The 24,829-nt window shown below is 37.0% G+C and overlaps 2 protein-coding genes across 4 annotated transcripts; one reads left to right on the plus strand and one right to left on the minus strand.

The window, feature by feature from the left end:
* Window positions 1-3,123: 3,123 nt before the first annotated feature.
* On the plus strand, window positions 3,124-15,523 carry LOC18094618 (uncharacterized). 3 transcript variants are annotated; one of them, XM_006368955.3, is made up of 17 exons: window positions 3,124-3,495; window positions 5,091-6,619; window positions 6,711-7,214; window positions 7,611-7,766; window positions 7,929-8,233; window positions 8,365-8,828; window positions 9,189-9,241; window positions 9,322-9,429; window positions 9,509-11,184; window positions 11,336-11,444; window positions 12,040-12,220; window positions 12,924-12,991; window positions 13,105-13,220; window positions 13,299-13,911; window positions 13,996-14,189; window positions 14,944-15,034; window positions 15,134-15,523. In XM_006368955.3, exons 2-17 carry the CDS (start codon window positions 5,101-5,103, stop codon window positions 15,148-15,150), a joined length of 6,174 nt encoding a protein of 2,057 aa, XP_006369017.3. In that variant the 5' UTR covers window positions 3,124-3,495; window positions 5,091-5,100; the 3' UTR covers window positions 15,151-15,523. The 3 variants fall into 3 exon arrangements, with proteins under 3 accessions (XP_006369017.3, XP_024451315.2, XP_024451320.2); XM_024595547.2 differs by having other exon boundaries at window positions 13,299-14,189; XM_024595552.2 differs by having other exon boundaries at window positions 3,124-3,472; window positions 13,299-14,189.
* Window positions 15,524-16,044: 521 nt separating this feature from the next.
* On the minus strand, window positions 16,045-20,965 carry LOC18094619 (O-fucosyltransferase 29). Its single transcript, XM_006368956.3, has 9 exons — window positions 20,377-20,965; window positions 20,132-20,222; window positions 19,845-19,921; window positions 19,619-19,707; window positions 19,295-19,484; window positions 18,782-18,963; window positions 18,052-18,154; window positions 17,539-17,867; window positions 16,045-16,771 (listed from the first exon to the last, which is right to left on the minus strand). The coding sequence occupies exons 1-9, from the start codon at window positions 20,536-20,538 to the stop codon at window positions 16,375-16,377; spliced, it is 1,620 nt and encodes a 539-aa protein (XP_006369018.1). The 5' UTR covers window positions 20,539-20,965; the 3' UTR covers window positions 16,045-16,374.
* Between the last annotated feature and the right edge of the window lie 3,864 nt (window positions 20,966-24,829).

Consider the following 24,829-nt stretch of genomic DNA (forward strand, 5'->3'; position numbering starts at 1 on the left):
GTTTGTTTTCTTAGATATTCTTTACATCTTTACATATACATAGAAAAATATTTTCCTCATCATAAGAATATTGTTCATTTTTTTTTATCTATTTATAATTGTTTTGAGAGAGAACAATTCAACCTAATTAAATGAAATTAAATTCAAGAATAAACACCACAACAATAGAAAAGTCTTACTATCAGAGTGCTATTAATAATAAAATTTGATTTCATTCTTATATTAATAAAGATATGTAAGAAAAATAATAAATATTAGGATGGTTATTATAAAATTTGATTAAAGTGTCATAAACTAGCAGATCATAAAAGATATTACCCATCTAATAATCCCAACAAGTCCTAAGAACATACTGAACAAAAAAAATGGAGAAAATCTGATAATAACAGGTACGAGGTTGGAAAGCTCGGGCAAGAATAAAATGAGAAGATCAGAGAAATTCCAGCAACGTTTAGTAAAATACGGGGCAAGCAATTTAGTGATAGAACATCACAGCTATCTGTTTTCCTTCCAACATGGGCTCCAAAAAAGCGTATTAATTTCTTCATGCTACCAGGATTACAAGCCATTCATCAATCACTGCGTATGCAAGGAGAGCATTTTCCCGGCAACATTCCCATTGATATTTCTAATAATACTTAAAAAAGGTGGCGGCAATATATAGAAAGAGATCTGAAAATTGTTAAGCTTATGAACGTGAAGATGAGTTGAGAGATAGGAGGATCACGAATCATGAGAAACTTGTAAAGATATCAAAGGCTCTAGTCCTGCCACATGTTAAAAGATTGGAGAATGCAATGGTTAGAATGTTGTTAGTCTTGTTTGTCAGTTAAGAGAATTAGTTAGTATTGTTTAGTGAAAAATAGATAGCGTGAATAAATTTCTTACTGTAGTAATATATAAACTGATGTCAAATAAGGAAATAATATTCACTTAATAAAACAGTGAATCAAAAACAGAATTTCTTCTTCCTCTCTGTTTAACAGAATCCTTCTCTTCTTTTCTTCATCTCTCTATAGTATTTCTTTTTCTGTGTAAATCTTACAATCCTAACATGGTATCAGAGCTTAGGGATTCTTGATCTTGAGACCTTAGCTTCTGCACTCTATGATTTTTTACTCTTGTTTCTGATTCTGGCTTCATTCTCATCTTATTCATAAAATTTTTCTGTATTCGTTGATGTGTCTATTATCTGTTTGATATATTGTCAAACTGAAAATTCTTCTTCAAACCTTCAACTTTCTGCAAGATTTTTTCTTCTCAATCTTTGATTCTCTTCTTTTCTACTTCTTGCACTCTCAAAAATGGTGACTACTTCTCAACTTCAGATTGTTCAATCTCCTATTACTCTTTGATTCTCTTCTTTTCTACTTCTTGCACTCTAAAAAATAAAAATGATGCAAATTCTTCTGGAGAGTCATGGAATTTTAGGATTTGTTGATGGCTCAAGAAAATTTCCAAGTTGATTTGATGCAGATTCTGATCTTGAAGGTGTTGGAACTGATGATCATCAGGTTTGGAAAATGCAAGATCGAACTACAGACCTTCAGTTTACAAGACCTCCAGATTGATTATTATTTTGTATCAATGCACCACTGTTACAATCTCATGCTTGGCTCCTCCAAGCCTGCGATTAAGGGGGAATGTAAAGATATCAAAGGCTCTAGTCCTGCCACATGTCAAAAGATTAAAGAATGCAATGGTTAGAATGTTGTTAGTCTTGTTTGTCAGTTAAGAGAATTAGTTAGTATTGTTTAGTGAAGAATAGATAGCGTGAATAAACTTCTTACTGTAGCAATATATAAACTGATGTCAAATAAGGGAACAATACTCACTTAATAAAACAGTGAATTAAAAACAGAATTTCTTCTTCCTCTCTGTTTAACAAAATCCTTCTCTGCTTTTCTTCATCTCTCTATAGTATTTCTTTTTCTGTGTAAATCTTACAATCCTAACAAAACTTACCCTAGCTAGCTGCACTTAGAGGATGATGTTGGCTTGGCTTTGAGTTGGGCACTAACTTCACTCCCTGAAGATGCATAGCTAGGTTGGATGTTTCGCTATTACTTTCTTCAAACTTCTACTTGCTTTTCCACATGCTGTCACCTTTTCTCTAAATCCCTTGCAGTTTTATTTCATCCTCACAACTCAAAGCTCATAGAGTGGGTATAAAGAACATTATCCACCAAGAATTCTAATATTTCTTATCCGATGATTGTCTAATGTTTGGGAACCGAAGATATATAATGTTATCATTGCATATAGTTAATTTAGCAGCATTCAAATATTTAAGTTGGACTAATAATTATAAAAAAAACGATATAAAAATATATAAAAACCAATTTTAATGTAAAGAAAAAAATATTAAATTTTTTAAAACGTAAAAATCTAACTCTCTCTTGTCTAAAATTTCAATTTCACACTACTGCTATTAAACGCTTCAAATCCGCACCAGCGCCGGCAACGAAGCTAGTACTGACCAGGAAAATCTAAACAGTCACCCTGAGAAAAAAGTATTCTAATCCAACGGCTCATAAAAATAATCCCAAAATCTCCCAACTCCTAATTAATAGCCATGGACTCCTCTGACCCTGCCCGACCCTCTCTCTCTCTTTCTCTCCTTGCATGTGTTCCTAACCAAGATAACCAGTATTACAAGAGCGTGTCAGCAGTGTGATTGCGGATGCTTTTTAAATAATTTTTCATGTTAAAATATATGTCAATGATGTTTTTTTATTTTTTAAAAATTATTTTTGACATCAGTATATTAAAATGATTCAAAACATACAAACCATATTTAATTTTAATAAAAAATAATTTCAAATTTTTTGAGAACGCAGTGGCAGCCGCGTTCCCAAATTTTAGATTTTCCGAAATCCACACTCAACCGATTCTCATACTCCACCTGTTACCCTTCTTTCTCACAGCACTCATCAACACCATTGAACCAAAATCCCTCCAACAAATCCAACGGTGTGAAAATCCCCTATCAATTCTATCGCGCCCTTTAATATTACTCTTCGTTCTTTCATCCGACGCATGCAAGCAATCCACGTGCCCTATACCCACCTTCTCAAATCCCATCACCGCCGCCTATTTCTTATGTGTATCTCTCTCACTCATCAAACCAAACCAAACCAAACCAAACGAGTTAAACAGCATTTCATTTCCTTTCGTGACAAAAACACACAAAAAATAATATCACTCGTACTCTTTCTCTCACGGAGACCTATCGTCTTTCAATTAACCGGAACCCTAACTCGATCTACCGGCACATTCAAGATTCTGGTGTGTTATTCAATCTCCGGCAACTATTAATTCTGTGCTTCTGTTACTTTACGTGAGTTTAATTAGGTTTTGAAGTTTGGAAGAGGAAGTTAATTAGTTCCTTAGGGGTTTTGTTGGAGAAATTAGATGAGCGTACGATTGGGGAAGAGTAGACGGCCAGGGTTTCGTCACCGAATGGAGGGAGGTAGCGTCTCTAGACTTGCTCTGGTACTGTTCATTTCCTACTTTTTTTTTCCTTGCTAATATTACAAGCAGATAAGGTTAGAGACTTTTTTTTCCTTTAGTTTTGTTGCTAATAATTTTGAAAGCTTAAAAGACTAGGTCTTTTTGTTTTTGGTTTATGAATAATTCGTAATTAGCACAAAGAAGTTGTTAATTATATATTGTTAAAGTTATCAAAGGCTTGAACTAGGGTTTTGAAGGATTTAGCTGCATTCATCAGTTTAATTATATTGATATAGAGACGAAAAGAAGTTTCTTTTAGCTGTTGACCTGGAGTGGAGATTTAACATGTTTTAAATTCATAAGAATTTTATTTTTTGGGGGCTTAACTTGTTATTAAAGTTCAGGTGACATATGCACAAAAGTACGCGTATATATTTGAAGGATATGCGAAGTTGATGGGTTTTTTTTGTTCCTTCACAGCTGTTTTTTTCTTGTCTACCTGCATCGCCATGTAAGATAGGCAATTTTACTGTAGATGTTGTAGTTTCGGGTAATTGGCTTGGTCCATTATGTTTTTATTTGGTTCGATGGCCAAGGACACTCCTGTCTGTTGAACCAAAAAAAATGATCGAGTCAATCACCCCAAATTACACGTACAGCACAACATCCTTGGTCCCAATTTTCTTATTAGTGTCATTTGTCTTTTCCAGTTTGATTTGTTTGGATAGTTTACTTCAACTTAATTGATGCATTTCTGTCATAAATGTTGACTCTCTGAATAACAAAATTACACGTAAGCAAGTTTTCTTTGAAGAATTAAAAAACAAAATCCATCATTTTTGTTTATAATGCGAGAACAATTTCTCTTGAAAGTATCTTGTCTCTCTGAATAACAAAGTTATATGCATTCAAATTTGGATTTCTGTTTTATTAATCGATAAAAAACAGTAAGACAAAGTTATATGACACTGCTTTATGATGATATAATATTGAATAGCATACCTTCAATATTGTTTTCATCTGTAAATTTTTTATTTACAGTTTCATGGGATCTGGGTGTAATAGCGCATGGTAAGACAGTTAAAGACCAAAAACCTCTTTGTTTCCTAAATATATAAGCTGTTGAAATAGTACTTTCATTGTCCTTCTGCTCTTGTTTACATGATGCCATCAACAATAATGCTAATTCCTAGGCCCCTTACCCTTATTTGCATCACTATCAACCTCTACCATATAACCATGACAATGCATTGGCTGTGAGGTGCCATTACTACGAGGCATACCAGAGGAATCGCTCCACATAAGGAAGTAGCATGATTAATCGAAAGGCTGGATAATAGTGATGTAGCAGTGGCGGGCATTGTTATTTTGCACTTTCTGCTAAATGGTTGGAGAGCAACATGTGATGTTGGGTTAACTATTAAGTCATAACTATTAATTATAAAAATTCTGGGCTTGTGTGTCCTGATGTTGCATCCATTTTTCTATGTAAGATTACATTTCAAATTTGGTATTCTTTAATTGTTGTATTTCTTTCTATCCTGATATATAGCATGATGTTTTTATAACTTGGACATGTGATCTTTGGACATCTGTAATTGCACCTGACTGCTTTCTTCTCCGTCTCACTGTTTTAGGGACACACCCATGGATTATGATGAAAATGATTTTCAAAACCACAATCTTCATTTAGCTGGTGAAGGAAGCAACAAATTTCCTTCTGTTTTACAGCCATATGCTCTTCCCAAGTTTGATTTCGATGACAGTCTTAATGGATCTTTAAGGTTTGATAGTTTGGTTGAGACTGAGGTTTTTCTTGGCATCGAAAGTAACGAGGACAACCAGTGGATTGAAGATTTCTCTCGTGGTACCAGTGGGATACAGTTTAGTTCAAGTGCAGCAGAGTCTTGTTCTCTATCAAGACGCAACAATGTCTGGTCTGAAGCTACTTCCTCAGAATCTGTTGAAATGTTATTGAAATCTGTTGGCCAGGAAGATAATACTCCTATACAAACTAATACTAAGGAGTCAGATGCCTGTGATGAACTGGGTTGCATACTAAAGCACATGGAGCCCATCTTGAAACAGGATAATGATACATCACCTAAAGTGGAAGATACTGCGAATTTACAGGCTACATTTCTGCCAGGCGAGGATGTGGAAGATTTTTCTGTGTTGGATAATGATGTTGGACAGCAGCAGCCTCTTGATGATAGTTCTCAGGATCATAAAGGTGAAGCATCTGCTGATAGTGGTTTGGGACCTTTAGTTGACCCATCTGCTGTTAGTGTAGAGGTCAGGCAACCTGTTATTGAAGGGAGTCTGTCCATTGATAGTAAATCTAATCATGTTACTCAAAGGGAAATCGATAATGTCGTGAATGGATCTTCAAATGATAGGCCACAGAAAGTTCCTGCTTCAGGGATGCAGGATGGTGCCTCTGTGCAAAATATCACTACAGGAAATATTGAATTGAATGAAAAAGATGGCCCTGATGATATAAATAACACTTCTGATGATAGTAAAGATTTTCTGGAAACAGACACTGGTGAGAATCAGAAAAAGGGACAAGTATTAAGTCAAGAGGGCCAAATGGAGGATGAGAATCCTTGTTCAGATGCAGTGGAATCTATGGAAGAAGCAAACGTCATTGAAACTAATTCGAGTAATTTGGGGGAACCTTCTTGCAAAATACTGAAGGGGCATTCTGGTTTCCCAGAAGACGTAGTGACTAGTGATCAGTCCGAAGTGGATACAGTTGGGGGATCAGTGATGGCTGTTGAAGGTAATACTACTTTTAAGAGGGATGAAATTGAGGACTCAAATGGTTCCCAATTGGATAACAAGAACCTATCTAATAAGTGTGAGGGATCTCTCCTGTCTGCTGAAGACTGTGAGCCTGCTAAAGTGAAAGTTGGTGGAACTAGCAGCAGCGATACAGGTGGTGTTTCTAGTTTGGCTACAGTGTGCTGTTCAGCTGAAGTTGTTGGAGAAGTGGCCCATGTTTCATCCTCTTTCCTTGTTGAATCATCACAAATATGTGGGAAGTCTATGGTTTCTGCTGAGGGAAAGGAGACCACAGAGCTTCCTTCTGGCAATGTTAGCACTGAAAACAATTTCATAGCTTCGAGATTACAATCAGATGCTGCTTCTGACAACAATTCGGGTAAATGGTGAAATGTTATTCCTTGGAATATTGCATTAAGCTGGCATAATTTATTTTTTTGCTAAAATATTTGTTTCTCTCTCTGTTGCAGCATCAGATGTTAGCTGCGAACATGCTAACATGGTAACCTGTGCTACAATGGATGGTGTTCCAGCGCCTTCTGGTGATGTCACTAATGTAGATGCAGTTATTGGTCACAAAGATGTCAAAATGTCACTTTTAAGTGAGATGGGGTTTAGTCCCTTAGATATAGAGAAAGAAACCGTGGACAAGATTTCTGTGGAGGCCAGTTTATCAGGTCTGAAGACATCTTGTCAAGTGATAGCTGGATTAGATCCTGGTTCTGAATCCAAAAAAGGCGCTTCTTCTGGTGCTGCAGGACAGATATTATGCGAGTCAGCTGAACAATCTCCATTAATGGTGGATGCTAGTAAAACAGAAGGACCTCATTCAGAAGTAATTGATAAGGTCAGCCTGCAGAGCACAAAGGAAATGAATGTGTGTCCAGTTCTTTGTGATTCAACTGCAAACAAGGGTGATGATGCTGAAGTGTTAGTAAAAGAAAATGATGAAAAGGAATCATCCAAAGTTTCAGGTGAGCTATAGAAACTTAGATAATAGCATATTAGAACATGACTCTTAGGTTCTATTTTATTCACAGCTCATTGTACTCCCTAATATGTGTGCGGATATGCAAATTCAGATCATGTAGTTTGCTATATCTTTTGGATGTTTATGAAGCTAGATGACATGCCTTGTGTTTTAATTTGAATATGGCATTTTGGCTAATTATTTCAGCTGACACTCTGTTTTTATACATGGTTATCAATAACTGGTACATACAAGAGTGAATTATTGTTCAGGTTCCTTCCCCCCATCTTGCTGTCCTGATATGGGTATCCTGATTTGATGAATCCGACTGTAAACCGACTGTAAACAATCTGTGTATTTTTTTATACATGGTTATCAATCTGTGTATTTTTTTATGCAGAACCGACTGTAAACAAGAATGAGATGCTAGGACCTATCTCCTCAGAAAAGGAAGAGTGTCGAGAGGATACTAACCAGAAAGGTCAGGAAGAAAATGAAGCTGCCATAGTGTCTGAAGATAATAGTGATGGGAATATTGCTGTCCCTAGCACAAACGGTTAGCCATTCATTTATTACTTGTTGTTTTACTGTTAATCTGCTGTTCCTGCATGGTAGCCTTGTCCGTGGTTCTTGTGGTTCTTATTTGATTAAATAAAAAAACTCATGAATGTTCCTGTAGTTTTGTACCTTTAAAACTTCATTTTACATTGTTTGCTAGATTGTGGAAGTTGTGCTGATGTTGGCAAAGCAGCCAGTGGTTCCCCTACTGTCATCAGAGCTGCCAGAGATTTTCAGAGTGAAAGTGACAAGGATGGAGCCAAATGTTCAGTTGAGCAGACTGCTGTTGCTGATAGCAATGCCAGCAAAGCTTTGTCTGGTTCTCGGGATCCGAAACAAAATGATGCATCCAAAGATGAAAGGAGCTTCACTTTTGAGGTCAGTCCATTGGCAAATATGCCTCAAAAAGAAGTTGGCAATAAATGGCAGCCCTTTTTGAACAAACCAGCCACTAAAGCCTACCCGGTAAAATTTTGATATGCACATCCTTTATTACCTCCCCATCATAATCTGACCTTATATTGACAAATACCTTTTATGATCCTAATCAATTTATTCTGTGTCTTTTCCTTTTCCTTTTTTGCTTCTCTTTGAAGATTTTGAATGCTTCTCCATCATCGGGTTTAGTCCAAATAGATCCCAAGCTTGCCCAAGATCTTCCTCATGGAAGTCCAAAGGTGTCTGATGTAGCCATTGTGCGTAGTGGTTCTAAAGGTACTTCTGAGCGTAAAACAAGACGATCATCTGGTAAGGCCATGGAAAAGGAAAGTGCGAGAAAGGGAAATCCTATTAAAGATACTGCTTCTGTGAGGCTAGAAAAGGGGGCAAAAACAAACAATGTCTCCCCAAGCTCTTCTGGGATATTGCAACATGTGCAATCAAATGAGATGCAGCGCTATGGTCATGCGGATTCCAGTACTATGAAACCATTTGTTCATGCATCTTCAAGCCTTCCAGATCTGAATTCTTCTGCTTCTCCATCTGTGATGTTTCAACAACCCTTCACGGACTTGCAACAAGTGCAATTGCGTGCTCAGATCTTTGTTTATGGCGCTTTGATGTAGGTCCTGCTATTTTGTTATTGTAATATTGTTAGTGCCAATGCATTTTGGCACATATATGGGCTGAGCTGGCAAGATTAATTTCAGGATGTGATTCAGGTGCTTTTGGATGTCCTAGGTGGTGTTCATGATCTCTTAGCTCCTCCCATCCCAAAAGAGAGGAAAGAAATAGGAAAGAAAAGGAAAAAAGAAAATACATATTCTGAACTGTTTTTCATTTGGTTATTTGGATTTAATGGGTGGCTTTTGAATTTGCAGGATCCTTCTGTATGTTACAAAAAAAAAAAAAAAAAAAAAAAACCCTTACCATTTGATGATTATGATTTACCTAAATCTCACTTTAGTTTTGTTTGTCACAGACAAGGAACAGCTCCAGATGAAGCATATATGATATCAGCATTTGGAGGATCTGGTTAGTGGCACTTTTCCTTGTTTTGTGATACTTCTCGACATTAAAAGAGAAACGCATTCACTTTGACAATGTCCTGGTAGATGGTGGGAAAACCATATGGGAGAATGCTCTACGCTCTTCTATAGAACGGCTTCATGGTCAAAAACCTAATCTCACTTCTCCAGAAACCCCTTTGCAGTCACGTCCTGGTATGTCTCTGATTTTAAGCTGTCTAATCTTGCTTTAGATTTGGTTGATTTACAAGTGTGACACAAATGAGATCTGCAGGTGTCAGAGCTCCTGATCAAGCAATTAAACAGAGTACTGTTCAAAGTAAAGTAATCTCTTCACCTATTGGTCGATCCAGCAAGGGTACTCCAACAATTGTGAACCCCATGGTACCCCTTTCTTCACCGCTCTGGAGTGTACCTACCCCCGCTGGCGACACATTTCAATCAAGCAGCATGCCAAGGGGTCCCATTATGGATCATCAGCGGGCACTTTCTCCTATGCATCCTCATCAAACTCCACAGATAAGAAATTTTGCTGGTAATCCTTGGCTATCTCAGGCACCTTTTTGTGGTCCCTGGGCTACATCTCCACAAACACCTGCACTTGACACAAGTGGTCATTTTTCTGCGCAATTGCCTATCACAGAACCAGTTCAATTGACACCTGTGAAAGACTTATCCATGCCAATTATCTCTGGTGCAAAGCATGTTTCTCCTGGTCCTGTAGCTCAGAGTGGGGCTTCCACCAGTGTTTTTACTGGGACTTTTCCTGTTCCAGATGCAAAAAAGGCTGCAGTGTCATCCAGTCAACCTCCTGCTGATCCAAAACCTAGGAAAAGAAAAAAGAACTCGGTTTCTGAGAGTCCGGGCCAGAATATTTTGCCTCCTCACCTTCGAACAGAATCAGTTTCTGCTCCTGTTGTTACCAGTCATCTGTCTACTTCTGTTGCCATTACAACCCCTGTCATCTTTGTTTCTAAAGCCCCTACAGAGAAATTTGTGACTTCTGTATCTCCTACACCTACTGATATCAGAAACGGGAATCAGAATGCAGAACAGAGGAATATTTTGTCAGAGGAAACCCTTGATAAAGTGAAGGCTGCGAGAGTGCAGGCAGAGGATGCTGCTACTCTTGCTGCTGCTGCTGTTAGTCACAGCCTGGAAATGTGGAATCAGTTAGATAAGCAGAGAAATTCTGGGTTATCACCAGATATTGAAACCAAACTAGCTTCTGCAGCTGTCGCAATAGCAGCAGCTGCTGCTGTTGCAAAAGCGGCAGCGGCAGCTGCCAAAGTTGCATCTAGTGCTGCATTGCAAGCAAAACTGTTGGCTGATGAAGCAGTAAATTCTGGTGGTTACAGCAATCCCAGTCAAGACAATACAATTTCTGTTTCTGAAGGCATGAAGAATTTGGGAAAGGCTACTCCTGCTTCCATCCTGAAGGGTGATGATGGGACAAACAGTTCCAGTTCAATCCTTATTGTGGCAAGGGAGGCTGCTAGACGGAGAGTTGAAGTTGCTTCCGCTGCTGCAAAACGAGCTGAAAATATGGATGCTATTGTTAAAGCTGCGGAGCTGGCTGCAGAAGCTGTGTCCCAAGCTGGGAAGATAGTTGCTATGGGCGATCCTTTGCCACTGAATGAGCTAGTAGCTGTGGGTCCAGAGGGATATTGGAAAGTAGCCAAAATAAATAATGAACTGATCTCTAAATCAAATGATATAGGTAGAAAAACTCTTAATATAGATAGAGTTGGAGAAAGACCACGCACTCCAACTGAGGGGTCCACTGAGGACCATGTTAGATTGGAAGATGGTTTCTTGAGTTCTGGTGCAGCTGCTGCAAAGGATGTTAAAGGACAAAAGGGCTACAAGGTGTCTGAATCTGAGAATGGTTTAAGATCTTTGGGAACTATAGAAAACTTTAATAGCATCAAGGAGGGGTCCCTTGTAGAGGTTTGGATTCGCCAACTTTTCTTAGGTTCCATTATTGGAATTGTAAATCTTAATATATAAAGTTTGATAATTTTGTGTTCCTTTCTATGTTTCATCGAAGTTTGTTTGCCTTTGGTCCTTGTTAACTTATCAGTGTTATTTGCTTTCCTAGGTTTTCAAAGATGGGAATGGATTTAAAGCAGCCTGGTTCTCTGCCAATGTCGTGGATTTAAAGGATGGGAGTGCATGTGTGAGTTATACTGATCTTTCATCAGTTGAAGGTGAGTCATTGTGTTTATTGTCAATATATGTATTAGGAATCAGTAGATAGTTCTGAATGCAGAAAACTTGGAGAATCCTTGTGCTCACTTTCTTTTTGCTTCATGTGCTTTTTTATGAATATATGATAGCTTGAAGAATGCCAGATGTGGCTTGTATGATGTGTTGCCCCAACTGCTGACATATGCATAGTTGCCTTAATATCTGTATCTATGGAGCTAATTCTGTAAATGTTCTTACCTGTGTGGTTGTTTTAATTTGTGATCTGTATGAACTATGATGAACATGCCTGGAGGTCCAGGAGTACTGAAATGTGGGTGATTTTGACCTAGAAGATAGAATCTTTATTAGTGTCATGTTCAACAGCATCACACAGGCTTTGCTGATCTCCCATACATACATAACCTTGTGGTCAGAGAGAATTTCCTTGTTGAATTCTATTATTGGCATCTTGCTCATCACAGCCACTGGCAGTGATTCTCTAAGGAGTCTCCTCAAGTAGCTTGTTGAAGAAAAGGGAATAATTGTAGCATTAGTATTTTTGCACCCACACATGCACATCAATTGATCATATTTTATTGTTTTGATTGTCTGCAGGCTCAGAGAAGCTAAAGGAGTGGGTGACACTTAAAGGTGAAGGAGAGAGAGCGCCAAAAATACGAATAGCTCGCCCTATTACTGCCGTGCAATTAGAAGGAACAAGGAAGAGGCGACGAGCTGCCACGGTGGACCATATTTGGTCTGTTGGTGATAGAGTGGATGCATGGATACAAGATAGGTATGTTACTATGTTTCTATACTACGCAGCTGTAGTGTGTGGCACCAACATTTAACAGGAATTTTCAAATATATGTAAGAAAAAATCCATTTATGTTTCTTGTACAAAATTGCTGGGGTAAAATATAGAGAATAACTCACAACTGGATGCAATTCTGATAGGTGAATAACTAAGTTTTGAATCCTATCTACACCCAGGTGCTATTTTATCATGTGATTATAACCTCTTCAATCAATTCAAATAAATCTTTTACTAATATTTACTCCACGTTAAACTTCCAGCTTTATATATATTAGAAACAGCAAAATATGAAAGTCTTTGTTTTAGCTTGAAACATCTCCCTTTCAGGGGGGATAAAGAAAAAGGATACTTTTCAGCAAGGCTATATTAGGATAGCAAGTTCTCCCATAAACTTTGGAAGAGAATATTGCAGTGTTGAAAAGGGAGTTCATGCCTTGTCTTTTGTAAGGGTTGCCCGTGCTCTCCTCCATTGCCTTCTAAGCATAATTCAATCTAACGAATTTTTTTCCCATCCTTTGTGCTGTGAGGGCCTGTAAATGATACGTTTTAAAGCAGTTATTCTTACAATTATACCTTTTTTCTGTTCTCCTGTATACTTTAAACTGCTGCAATCGTGGTTTGGCACTTTATATATCATGCTACTCTGTATTTTCCATGTTGATATGTGTGAGATATTCTTCAGCTGGTGGGAAGGAGTGGTCATTGAAAGGAGCAAGAAAGATGGCACCACACTAACAGTCCAATTTCCAGGCATGTACAATTGGTTGCTGTAGTTGAATGAATAATCACATGGTTGCATGCTTTTTGGTTATTGGATATAGAGGTAGCATTTCATTTATGAATCTATGTCACTCTGCTTGCAGTTCAAGGAGAAAAATCTGTTGTTAGAGCATGGCATCTTCGGCCCTCTCTCCTATGGGAAAATGGGGAATGGATTGAATGGTCCAGTTCAAGAGTGGGCTCTCATTCTACCAACAAGGTACATTCATTTGATATTTCACTGTGTATTGACCTTAAACTTTCTTGCTTGCACTGATTTACAAATTTGATGTTTCAGGGTGATACTCCACAGGAAAAACGACCTAGGGTGCGGAGCCCTGCAGTGGACAACAAAGGGAACGATAAGTTGTCAAAAGGTTTTGATTCTGTGGAAACTAATAAACCTGATGAGCCAACTTTATTGGATTTAGCTGCTCATGAAAAATTGTTCAATATTGGTAAGAGTACCAAAGATGGTAATAAACCTGACGTGCTCAGAATGGCACGGACTGGCTTGCAGAAGGAAGGATCAAAAGTGATCTTCGGTGTACCAAAGCCTGGGAAAAAAAGAAAGTTTATGGAAGTGAGCAAGCACTATGTTGCAGATCAGAGCAGCAAAAACGACGACGCAAATGATTCGGTAAAGTTTGCTAAATATTTGATGCCTCGGGGATCAGGATCCCGTGGATGGAAGAATACTTTAAGAACTGAATCAATCGCAAACCGAACAGCGGCATCGAAGCCCAAGGTTTTCAAGTCTGGAAAGCCACAGAATGTTTCTGGTAGAACAATTACTCAGAAGGACAACTCATTGACAACTACAGTTTCTGCTTCCAATGATGGTGCTGTTACAGATCATGTTGCAAAGACCAAGGCTTCTATAAGCCATGTTGAAAATACATCCGAAAAACGTAACTTGACTGACTTTCAGCCCTTATCTAGCTCCGTGGGAGCAACAGAGGGTCCAATATTTTCTTCCTTTCCTCTTCCTTCAGGTACACTTTCCTCTAAGAAAACTTCCACATCAAATGCTAAACCTCAACGGGTAAGTAAAGGAAAACTTGCTCCTGCTGGTGGAAAGTTGGGTAGAATTGAAGAGGACAAAGTTTTCAATGGAGATTCTTCAAAATCAAACTCTGATGTCACAGAGCCACGAAGGTCTAACCGTAAAATGCAGCCTACATCAAGAGTAAGTTCTTAAAGCTCCGAATTCATACCTTGTGTTAGTCTCCTCCCTGGACCTGCTTCTGTGAGGATGGTAATGGCCTTTATTGTTTTTGAAGCATTTGATGTAATAGTATGGCACTTTAGTTTATTGCATCAATTCTTTTTTTATTTGGTAACTTGCTTTTTCGCACCCATACAAAGCAGCCTGGTTTCTTCCTCATCCCCCTTTGTTAGGGTGCAGTAGGTCTGTAGAAAATCCAACTTCCTTTTGACAATACCCATGTTGATACGCTGATTTCTACTCAACCTAGCATATTCTAGCTCGTCAGCAATGTCCAAAGGTTTTTGGAGCATCTCTTTCAGAAAGACATCTTTCTATACTTTGTATCTGTCCAGTGAACGCTTTTTCATTCAGTCAAAGATGGGTAATGAATAAAAATTGAGGAATTGTGGATGCAAACTATTCGAAGATAATCTTTTCTCATTACAATTTTCCCCTAAATATCGCTGGTGCAAGTGGAACCACTTGCCTATTCCTGTTAATTGTTTAAATAGTCCTGGGAGGGTGAATTTCAAAAAAGAATTTTGAAGTTCTTTAGGTCATTTGTTGGGTTTTTCGTTGCCATTTTCTTGGGATCTTCTTTGGAGCAGTTCAAATTGATATCAGTCATGACTTTTTGACATGGAGAACCTTCTGTTTTTATTATCCTTTTCTTGGCAATTGTTTTTCAAGCAGATTAACGTCTTCATGCCTTGTTGATCTTTGTTGTTCGCAGCTGTTAGAAGGGCTACAAAGCTCCTTGATGGTGTCAAAAGTTCCAGCTGTGTCGCATGATAAAAGTCAGAAAAGTAGGACTGCTTCTAGAGGTAACATCTCACTGCTGAATTACAGGGGATTCCAGCCTCGTGTGTGCATTTGTAGATGATGGAAAATTGATAAAACTGTGACTGCTTTTGTTGTTGCAGGGAATAACCATGGTTGAGAGGAGCTCATGCAATGATGAAATCGAGTGCAAAGATGCTCAATTGTGGCTGGACAACACTGCAAGAGTAGTTTGTGTATATTTATAATAGAGGTGATAGGTAGGAATGGAAATTCTGCTTGGGATAATATGACATGTAGTGGGTAGATGTTCATATCAATTTTAGTTTATTTGCGATGATGATTTGATCTCCCAGCGTTTGCCATAAGGGTCGTATATGGAAAATCTCCATGTAGTTTGGCTTGAAATTGCAGGAAGCTTTGCTGATCAGTCATGTATACCTTGTGAATTCCCGTTTTAGGTGATCGGTGGTTGGTGGTCGGTGGGGATGGTTATTTCCACAATCAAATAAGCTTTTCTTTAGTTTTCTGAATGGAAGTTGCTATTTAAATTTAGCGAGGGGGGCTGATTGAACTGCTAGAGATCCCTGGTCCCTGGTCCCTGGTTAAATTTTGGATTTGTTTTTAGTGTTTTTTAAAAGTATTTTTGACAAATTAATATTGGTTTTTAGTGTTTTTTTTTATGATTTTAATTAAATCTGAAAAAAAATATTTTAATATATTCTTAAAGAAAAATATTTTAAAAAGTATAAAGCTTAGCAAAATCTTTTCACTATCATAACAGCGCTGATCGCAGCTTAATCGTCCGTAACTTGCTTTCCTTTTCTTTTTCGTCCTGATGAAATGAAATGAGCGCATGATACGCGAAACGAGGCTGCTTGTGCTTATAAAAATCAACAAACGGATGGCCAACAAGGGCAACGTTTCCATTTGTCTTGCACGTCTCTAAGCTTTTTATCCTTCTGCATGGTAAAACCACTGCGGTGGCAAACAATTTCACACTGCAGCCCGCTACCAGTTATCTCAAACAAATGTAGAGAGCGAAGAACATGACTGCACAGTAAAGTTGGACTTTGTTGATGCATCCAGATAAGTTCCATTGACCTCGACAAACCTAAAAACATGTTTCCCTAGCAAAACTATCTATAGACAATTGCAGATCATTTAAGTTCCCTGACTCGTGTAGGCCCAATTCATTCATTGATCTAATCACAGACTGAAGAGAGAAGGAAAGCAGATACTACATTTGAGAAGGCGTAAGTTACGATGCCGCTATCAATAAAATCTTGTGCCAGCATGTGAAGGGGCATATGCTCGGAAGATGAAATATTGGAGGCATAAATTTCTGCCTGCTACTAATCAGGAGCTGCCTCCACTCTTACCATCAGTCAGGGAAAATTTCATCACCCTCATTCTCTCTTAAAGATATCGGTTCTTCTCCCATGCTTTTCTTCAATCTCTGGAGGCTTTTGTCACCTTGGTTCTCTCCAACATACTTGGAGTGAACTTTTTCCTTTAAGTTCACAGGAATCCTGGCTGACGGTCGATCTTCACCCTTGCTGTTTTCATCATCAGTGAATGGCCTCTCACAGATACAAGATGGATATTCATGAAAGTCACCTCGTCCAGGCCTCACCTCATCTGGCTCTCCCATAAATCCTCTCTGGCTTGCTTTCACCTTTTTGGAAAATGTATCCCAGCCCATCTGATCCCTTGCCATGAACAATGCACTAAGCTTCTTTGCATTTGGTCTGATGGTCCTCTTATGCCCAGCGTACCTCCTTGGATCCATTTTATATGAAAAACAAAAATTAGTGCAAGGAAATGGTACGTAAAAATGAGTGAATTATACAAGAGTAACTTTTTTATGTACTAAATGACAGCATATAATGTTACAAGCAAGATTTTAAAATTTTGGAGGTGTATACTATTATATGGGACAATTATAATTACGGAAACAGAATAATTAATAATGCATCGATAATAAAGAACACATCATATAGTAAACAAATATTATTAAATGTAAGTATCTCTAGATTATTTTTTCTTGAGAAGGATCCCTAAAATTACTCATTATATAATGTCTTGATTGGCTTTAGATGATAATGACAAAAAAATCAAGTACTCACACAAAAAGAGATTCTTGATAATTTACATGTTCGAGTTCAATTCAGCCATTCTGGCTCAAACTTTAATCTCAATAAATTATCTAATCTGAGCCCAGTGCAACATTAATGCAGCTGAACAATTTCCATATTATCACAACAGAAGCAAGCATGTTTTTTCAGTTAGATCTTATTGCTGTTATTTCCTTATAATACCTGAGAATTATCTTATAGTATGGTCCAAAAACTCAAATCTGTCAAAGACATCACACAGAAAATGTAGAAAATATAGGCAACAGTATTTTCAAAGAACTAACTTCCTTGAAAATTCAAATTTAAATCACTTATTCCTCAGTATTATAATCAAATTATGGACCACAAATTAATTTCAAGCTCAAGCATATTCAAGACAAATAGAAAACTATGGACTAGTATTTTCTCACCTTCGACCAGCAAGAATCTTGGCCATGTTTCCATTATTATTTGTGACAAAGACATCACTCTCATCACAGGCAATGTAGTCGATGGCCGCCAGGCGGGAAGAAAATGGAAGAAAAGGTTTTAGATCTTCAACTGCTAGCATCTCCTTTGTATAGAAGTTTGGGAAGAGTTCTCTAAGGGGCCTTAGAGTCTCTTCTCCACCATATATTTCTCCAGATGCAACATAGAGGTATGTGTTGTTAGCAAAACCAAGGGCACGCAGCATTAATCCTACTTCATGAGGAGTGAGTGGACATTTTCCTCTCTCTCGCTCTCCATCGGGGCTTAAATCCTAAAATATAGCAAGTACAAATTTGGGATAAATTAAAACATCAGAATCCATCTTAACAAAGTACGGTCCTCATTTTTCCTGGTAATTACAAGATAAGTGTAGTGAGTGACATGATCCAATGGGTAGAGAACCTTTCTTTAAATATAAAATTGGAGATTATAAAGGAATAGCATTCTTTTCTTACAGGTAATGTTTCCCATCTTTTTCTTATTTCCCCGAGCTCAAATCTCTCCTTTTCACCCCCGCCAAAGTAACACCCAGAAAATGCAAGCATATCAGGTTCAAACCTGTAATTTTAAACAGTCGGGCCATGAACAACACAAAAATCCAAATATGCACGCAAAATTCACCACCCATCCATTTCTGTCTACATGTAAAAACAAAGCATGCTCATAAAATACAAATGTCTGGATATGATAGCAATCTAGTTGAATTCGTTGATAACAATTAAAAGGAGAGTAAGATATAGAAGCCAGTTCTTCTACACAAATGGTCAGTTATAATATATTTAGCATTCATTAGTTGCAAAGACAATCTGATAAGCATCCCTACCACAGCCCACAATGGAATGCATGCAATAGAATCCGAGCATTCGTGCACACTGTGTATGTGTGTGAGGGGGAGGGTGTCATGTAACATATAGTTGTGTGTGAGGAGGGGGAGGGTGTCATGTAACATATAGTTGTACATGAAAATCTGTGAAAGGTCTAGAATCTAGAGGAGAATCTAGCCAAGATAGCATCCCAAAATCATAAATTTTAGCCATGTCCACCCATAGCTGTCTTGGCCACTAATTGGGGACAAGAAGAACAAATCATCCAACTATGTTAATGACATTAAAACTGAGGAAGAAACTTTTTTGTTTTTCTTCAGATTAGACATGTCAATTAAATTTTGAGGTAAAGGTAACAAACCTCAAGTGAACTGCAATATAACGTTTTGCCATCTTTCGCATTTTTGTCACAAGTCTCTCGCCAATTTCTTGTATGGGTTTTGTAAATCTTAAAGCATGATAATTAACCCGGCAGCGCAACTTTTGCAGCTCTTCGTCAAGGTTACTTGCAAGCCTATAGTCAAACTTCGTCAGCTGCACAACCTGCAAAATTTCATATCCTATTGAATAAAAGGATAATGCTACATAACCCAAACAAAAGTTAACAATTTTTGCACAAATAGACACAGTGGCAGGAGTCATAATATTATGCAACTTATGGTTCATTTATTTCATCTTTCTGTTTGTGTAAGTTCGTTAAATTTCATTTCATTATATTCATCTTTATCCATCAATAAAACACTTCGCACCACGGAGAAAGAGACCTGGCTTTCCAGAACTTCAAAAGAAACACAAGGGTACGTGTGGAAAATAATAGCTAACAGGAAACTATCAGATTTGAAAGAATAATTACAAGCTGAGCAGAGTGCCTTACACGTCTCCTCAATAATATTGGCAGAACTTGATCCAGATAATATTCAGGAGGGGATTTTCTTGGGACACGCATGGTATATGGGGGTTTTTCCATTGACCGCATGACTTTATCAGGAACCCTTTTCACAATGGTGACATCTTTTGCAAGGTAAGAAATGAACCGATCAATGTCAAAAATGTTGACAAAGTCACTGCATGCAAAGCGACATATCTTTAATTAGACAATGGGTGCAAGGTTGAATATAAAGAATGCAATTATGAGAAATAAATAAATGATCTTCCGGATTAAATACTAATGTAGATAGAATAACAAGTCCTAACTTGCCTATCATCCTTCCAATAAGAGCGATGATCTAACTCGGGCACAACTAATGTAGCATTAAGAATCCGTGCAACAACCACAGCATCTGTTATCTACAAAATTGTCATTTTCGAAACATAACACATTAATCTTCTGGTGAAAATAAGCACGGCGACAAATATATAACCCTGTCTGATAAAACACTCTCAGTCAAAAGTTTCCGTAGCATAATAAGTTAACCTTCACTTACTCCAGTTCTTTGTTGGTTCAACCCTCCACTTGCAGCAATAAGCAAATAGCCATTAGAAGCCCGCTCACGTATGGCAGCTACGTACAAAATTAGCATTGTTAGAAAGTTTAAACTATAATGGAAAATCCCAGCATCCTGTTCAAACTTGAAAAGAAATAACAGAGCAAATAATATATACTCTAACAGCCACTGATTCAGTTTTGATAGAGAGAAATTGGTCTAACATTGTTACAGAAAACAAAGATTCTAGCAAGACAAAGCAACTTGTGAAGAAATTTTGAACATACAAGGAAAATTACGCCCTCTTTCGCTACATCCATAGAACAAATTCGAGTACTTCGATTTCCAAATATCAATGCCTTCGCGTCGCCTCCCCTCCTGCAACACCATTGCCACATTACATCAACCCAATCTCTAAAAACATTCAAATTTTCTATTTTTATTATAAAAAAAAATCTACTTTTACTCAAGCAACATTACAAAATAAAACTAAGAAAAATATTGAAAAACTTGTAATTAATTTTTTAAGTACCAGCCTAGAGTAGAAGAAGCTGCGCTTGACTAGTCGTTGAGAGTACCACTCAAGATCAGATGCCACGTGTCCAGTGAAGAGAGAAATCAATCCCAAACCAAACAGCATGAAACCACAAACTAGCGACCGCGGTACCTTCCTCCGCTGCTGTTGCAGCTGCATCACAGAGGATCTCCACCACCGCCAGTCATTGTATTTATTTTGATGATATTGATAATGCTGGCCGTTTGGCTGGTTTGAAAGAGCCGCCAGGTTCGGTTGTTCCGATATCAAGCTAAGCCTCCAAGCCACTCCCAATTACTTCTATTTCCGATTCTGCCCCTGTTTTCATCATTTAATTTACTCAATTTGCCACCACTCAAATATTAATATTAACAATGCCAATTGTGTAGAGATAATGGAAACCCTAAAAATTAAGGTTTCTTCAGAGATCAGACTACTGTTTATAGATTTCTCTTTTTTAATTTTTGAAATGTGGAAGACTGTTATAGGTTTTTTCTTTTCTTTCCTTTCGTTTTCTTTTTAACTTGAGAGAGAGGAGAGCTGTAAAAAACAAAAGAAGGGAAAGTGAGAGAGAGAGAGAGAGGAAACCTGCGGCCACTCGCTTTCCATCTCCGTTTATAGGAACGTTAGAGGGGCATAAGTTGCACCGTCACAAAAATGAACGTAAGTTGAGCCGTCACAAAAATGAACGTTTCCTATTGTTACATTACATTAGAGCATCCATTTTACCTAATTCTCTAAAAAAATATATTATTATATTCATGCTTTTTAAAATAGAAAGTCCTAAGTATTTTTTTTTAAATAGATTAATTATTTTAAATTATTTTAAAATTCAAATGCTACAATGGATATATTTTAACGGTAATTTATTTTTAATTATTCAATGATAAACTTTTGAAAATCAATTCTTTCGATGTATGTCGGATACAAACTTTTTTGTTTTTATTGTAGTTGTCATGAATTTTTTTCGATACATCTAACTTATTTGTTTATTTTTGTATTTTAAATTCATACTAGTGTTGATTGTTAAGGGATACAATAAATATAACTATTTAAATTTTCAATCAATATAATATAAAATGGGGAGATTGAAAAAAAAAATTGATGACAAAAGAAAGGGAAAAAAATAGAAATACTGTTAAAATTCACAATGTTTTCCTTTTACAATACAATTCACAATAAAAAGTCCATACCATTTAGATTCCTTGTAATATAGCATACACGAGATAGATTTTTTTTTTTTCTATTGGGTACAACACCATAAACTATGTTTGTTAGTTGGTTATCCATAGACTCATTATTAGTCCAAACAAAGTGTAACTGTTTGAAGAATTTTAGGAAAAGATTATTATTTTTAGTTTTTATTATTTTTTATTTAGTTTAGAAAAAAAATTATGGTGCTCTTATTTTTTTCTATTTAATTTAGGAAATCAAATATTAAGATTAACAATTTTATTTTTCCTAGTTTGTTTATGATTTTTTTTATTTTCGAGTTTTCTAATTTATTAAGGTTGGTTTTGAGGCTTATTCGAGGAGTTATAAATATTTTAGAGAGGCAAACTATATTAGAGTCATTTATTCAGTAATAAAAATTTTGAATTAGAGTTTGTGGTATGACTCTATTTAGCAGGATTTTGTGCTGCTTGTTTTTATTGTCTTTCTTATGTTGTTTATACATGTATCATTTGATATCAGATCTCTGCATCAAAGTGTTATCATACTCTTGTAGTTTTTTCAAATTCACACTAATCATTAAATAACAAAATCAATTATAGAGACAAACCCTTTTTTTTAACTTGTTTTAGGTTCTTAATAAGGGAGAACCCCTCTATTGATATGGGTTGTAGTCATTCTCCTAGGTATACAGATCGTTTCTTAGTCCTTTATTTATGAAGCTTTTAGAAGCCTTGGGAGTGTGGCATGGAATATTGATTACGGTAACTAATGTTCATCCCATGGTAGATAAGGAGAGTATATTTGGAGTATTAGCTTTGTACGGTAAGTAAGAGGGTATGTTCCCTTACCCTTTTCATCAAGGGCTGTAAGGTTTGCCTCAAGCAATTCTTCCACACATCTCCTCATTAAAACTCTAATTGAACAACACAAAATAATTTTATGGAGCTTTTCTTGGCAGGTATGCTGGTGTTGAAGCATGCCACTAGCTTGGTATAGAGATCATTGAACCCATCAACAAAGCTTGACTTTAAATTATTGTATCATGAATGCATAGACTCCTTCGGGTCGGCCAGGCCATCATAATTGTCCAAACTTATTTTTGTGTAATTGTAATTCTTAAGGATTCGAGTGTTCAATACTTGTTTGGACATGAGAGAACTCCTCTGCTGATGAGGGTTGTAATCATTTTCCTGAGTATGCTCATGTACAAACCATTTTTATAATCCTTTGTTTATGAAGCTTTTGAGAGCCTTAGGAGTATGACATGGAACGATGATTACGATAACTGGTGTCCATCTCACGGTAGATAAGAGGAGTATGTTTGGAGTATTAACTCTATATATGGGTATCGTAATGGCGGGAGTAGCCCCTTGAGTGACTCTCATGAATGTCATTCTACCTATTCTTTTATGGGTAGTGTAATCGTTTATGGGTGCTTTATGCGGTCGGCGGTGCACTAGGGCATTATGTGTTGTTGAGGGTGCCAAAAAGACATTGTGTGTTGCTGAAAGTTTTTAAGACTTGTTGGGGATGACAAGTTTGATTTTGCTCTTAAGTTGCCAGTACGACCTGAGTTAGGAGTTATACTTGATTGGTAAGTTGTTAAAGGTCCGGTTAGGTAGAAGTGTCCATGGTAACGAGTAGATTTGTCATGTATCCTGATCTAAGTGTGTCTTAGTTGTGTGTCATGAAATGACCCGGAGATGTCAAAAACAAGTTTTAGAAACTTATGGCTTTTAGATTAGTTTTCCACAAACAAAACTAATTAATGAGTCCAAAAATCCAAGATACTTAGGTGTAAGGTTGGTGTGTTGGATAATTGGTTAATCTCTTAATTCAAATAATATGATCCATTCTCCCTAGCCAATGTATGTGGTGGCTAGTAGCAGGTGGTGCCTAGTAAGTCAAGGTAGCTAGTAACTAGTACATGCAAGAGGTCTCATTTGAAGGATGTAGGGACTCTCCGATGCTTAAATTAGTAACTTTGTTGAAAGAGAAAATGCAATAATATTTTAGATAGATAGACTTTAAAAATATTCATGCTGAAAGTATTAAGAATAAAAAGATTGTGAACTTGTGATTTGAAAGATTCATGATATATTTATAGCCTACGAGTCTTGTCTTTTCATGAAAAAGTGAGGCTAAGGTGTAATGTCACCCTTGTGATATTTTGAGCTATATTTTACTAAAAATAACACATATTAGATAAATATAAAATATTGAGAGACTGGCGTGGGTCTTGGAACAATTCCCAATAAAGTGTTGGGCTCAGGCAAGATGTCGAAGCCCACTTGAGGTGAAAATGGATTTGGACGTGTTGCCTAGACCCACGGGGGTGCTGGGCGTGCCACACCTTACATAGGCATACGCCCAATGAAATATGTCACCGTTTTAATTTTTTCTTTCAAAAATATAATCTTGAATTTTTATTTTAAATCTAAACCATGTTTTATTTGGCTTCCAGGTTGCTTTTGGATCTACATATTTGGACTTTTTTTTGTCATATAGGTGTTTTTGTTCTTTGATTTTTTTTTTTTGGAGTTAAAAATGTTTTTTGGTCTAACCCACAGTATATCGAGTGGAAGGAGGGAACCTAGTAATACTTAAAGAGAGTGATTTTAGTGTTGTACTAGTTCTATTGCTCACGCTTTGTTGCGAGTACAGGTCAAAGATGTCAATAATGTTCTTGCAAGTTTTTTTTTGTAAACATTAGCCGCAATCTAATAATGTACAAAGAGAACCCAGTCGTAACCCAATATAAGTAAAAACAAACACAAGTGACCATAGAGAACTTTTCACCAGTTTCATTAAGCCGAGTTGAATAAGTCAACATTGAAACCTCCCACCTCGATAGTTTGTATAGCCAGAGCTTTAAATTGATTACGTGAGAATTGCTCCAACGTGACCAAGTTGATTTGACTGGGCAAAAGAAAATCCAGATAACTGATAAAAACATGAGTCGGCTTAAAAAAATCAGTAACATATTTTATTGTTTGTTTTGAGGTGGATACCAAGCAAGTCACCCTTCAGTCAACCTAAGTTAAATGCAAAATTATGACCTGGGTAATGAGCATGATCACAATGCACTAGCCTGAGTGGTCAACTATTGTTTTTCTTGCCCTTACCCTCATTTTCTCCCTAACTTGCCTTGTACTAGCTTGGGCAGATGGAATTCAAGCCCAAATTGAAGAGTTATTAAATAATTAACGACTAAATCGAAAGAAAATGACTTATATTCAATTGGGATATAATCTCTCAAACTCATAATCCGTTA

This window comes from Populus trichocarpa, chromosome 1, assembly GCF_000002775.5.
Source record: "Populus trichocarpa isolate Nisqually-1 chromosome 1, P.trichocarpa_v4.1, whole genome shotgun sequence".
NCBI lineage: Eukaryota > Viridiplantae > Streptophyta > Magnoliopsida > Malpighiales > Salicaceae > Populus > Populus trichocarpa.

What these genes read in the sequence shown, in the direction of transcription:
- LOC18094618 (XM_024595547.2), top strand. Translation starts at nt 5,101, where the DNA reads ATGGATTATGATGAAAATGATTTTCAAAACCACAATCTTCATTTAGCT. An exon ending in TTTGTTTATGGCGCTTTGAT is followed by an intron (nt 8,829 to 9,188) that starts GTAGGTCCTGCT and finishes TGTTTGTCACAG; the next exon opens with ACAAGGAACAGCTCCAGATG. An exon ending in TGATCTTTCATCAGTTGAAG is followed by an intron (nt 11,445 to 12,039) that starts GTGAGTCATTGT and finishes GATTGTCTGCAG; the next exon opens with GCTCAGAGAAGCTAAAGGAG.
- LOC18094619 (XM_006368956.3), bottom strand. Translation starts at nt 20,538, where the DNA reads ATGCAGCTGCAACAGCAGCGGAGGAAGGTACCGCGGTCGCTAGTTTGT. An exon ending in TGAACCAACAAAGAACTGGA is followed by an intron (nt 19,708 to 19,844) that starts GTAAGTGAAGGT and finishes ACAATTTTGTAG; the next exon opens with ATAACAGATGCTGTGGTTGT. An exon ending in CAATATTATTGAGGAGACGT is followed by an intron (nt 18,964 to 19,294) that starts GTAAGGCACTCT and finishes GAAATTTTGCAG; the next exon opens with GTTGTGCAGCTGACGAAGTT.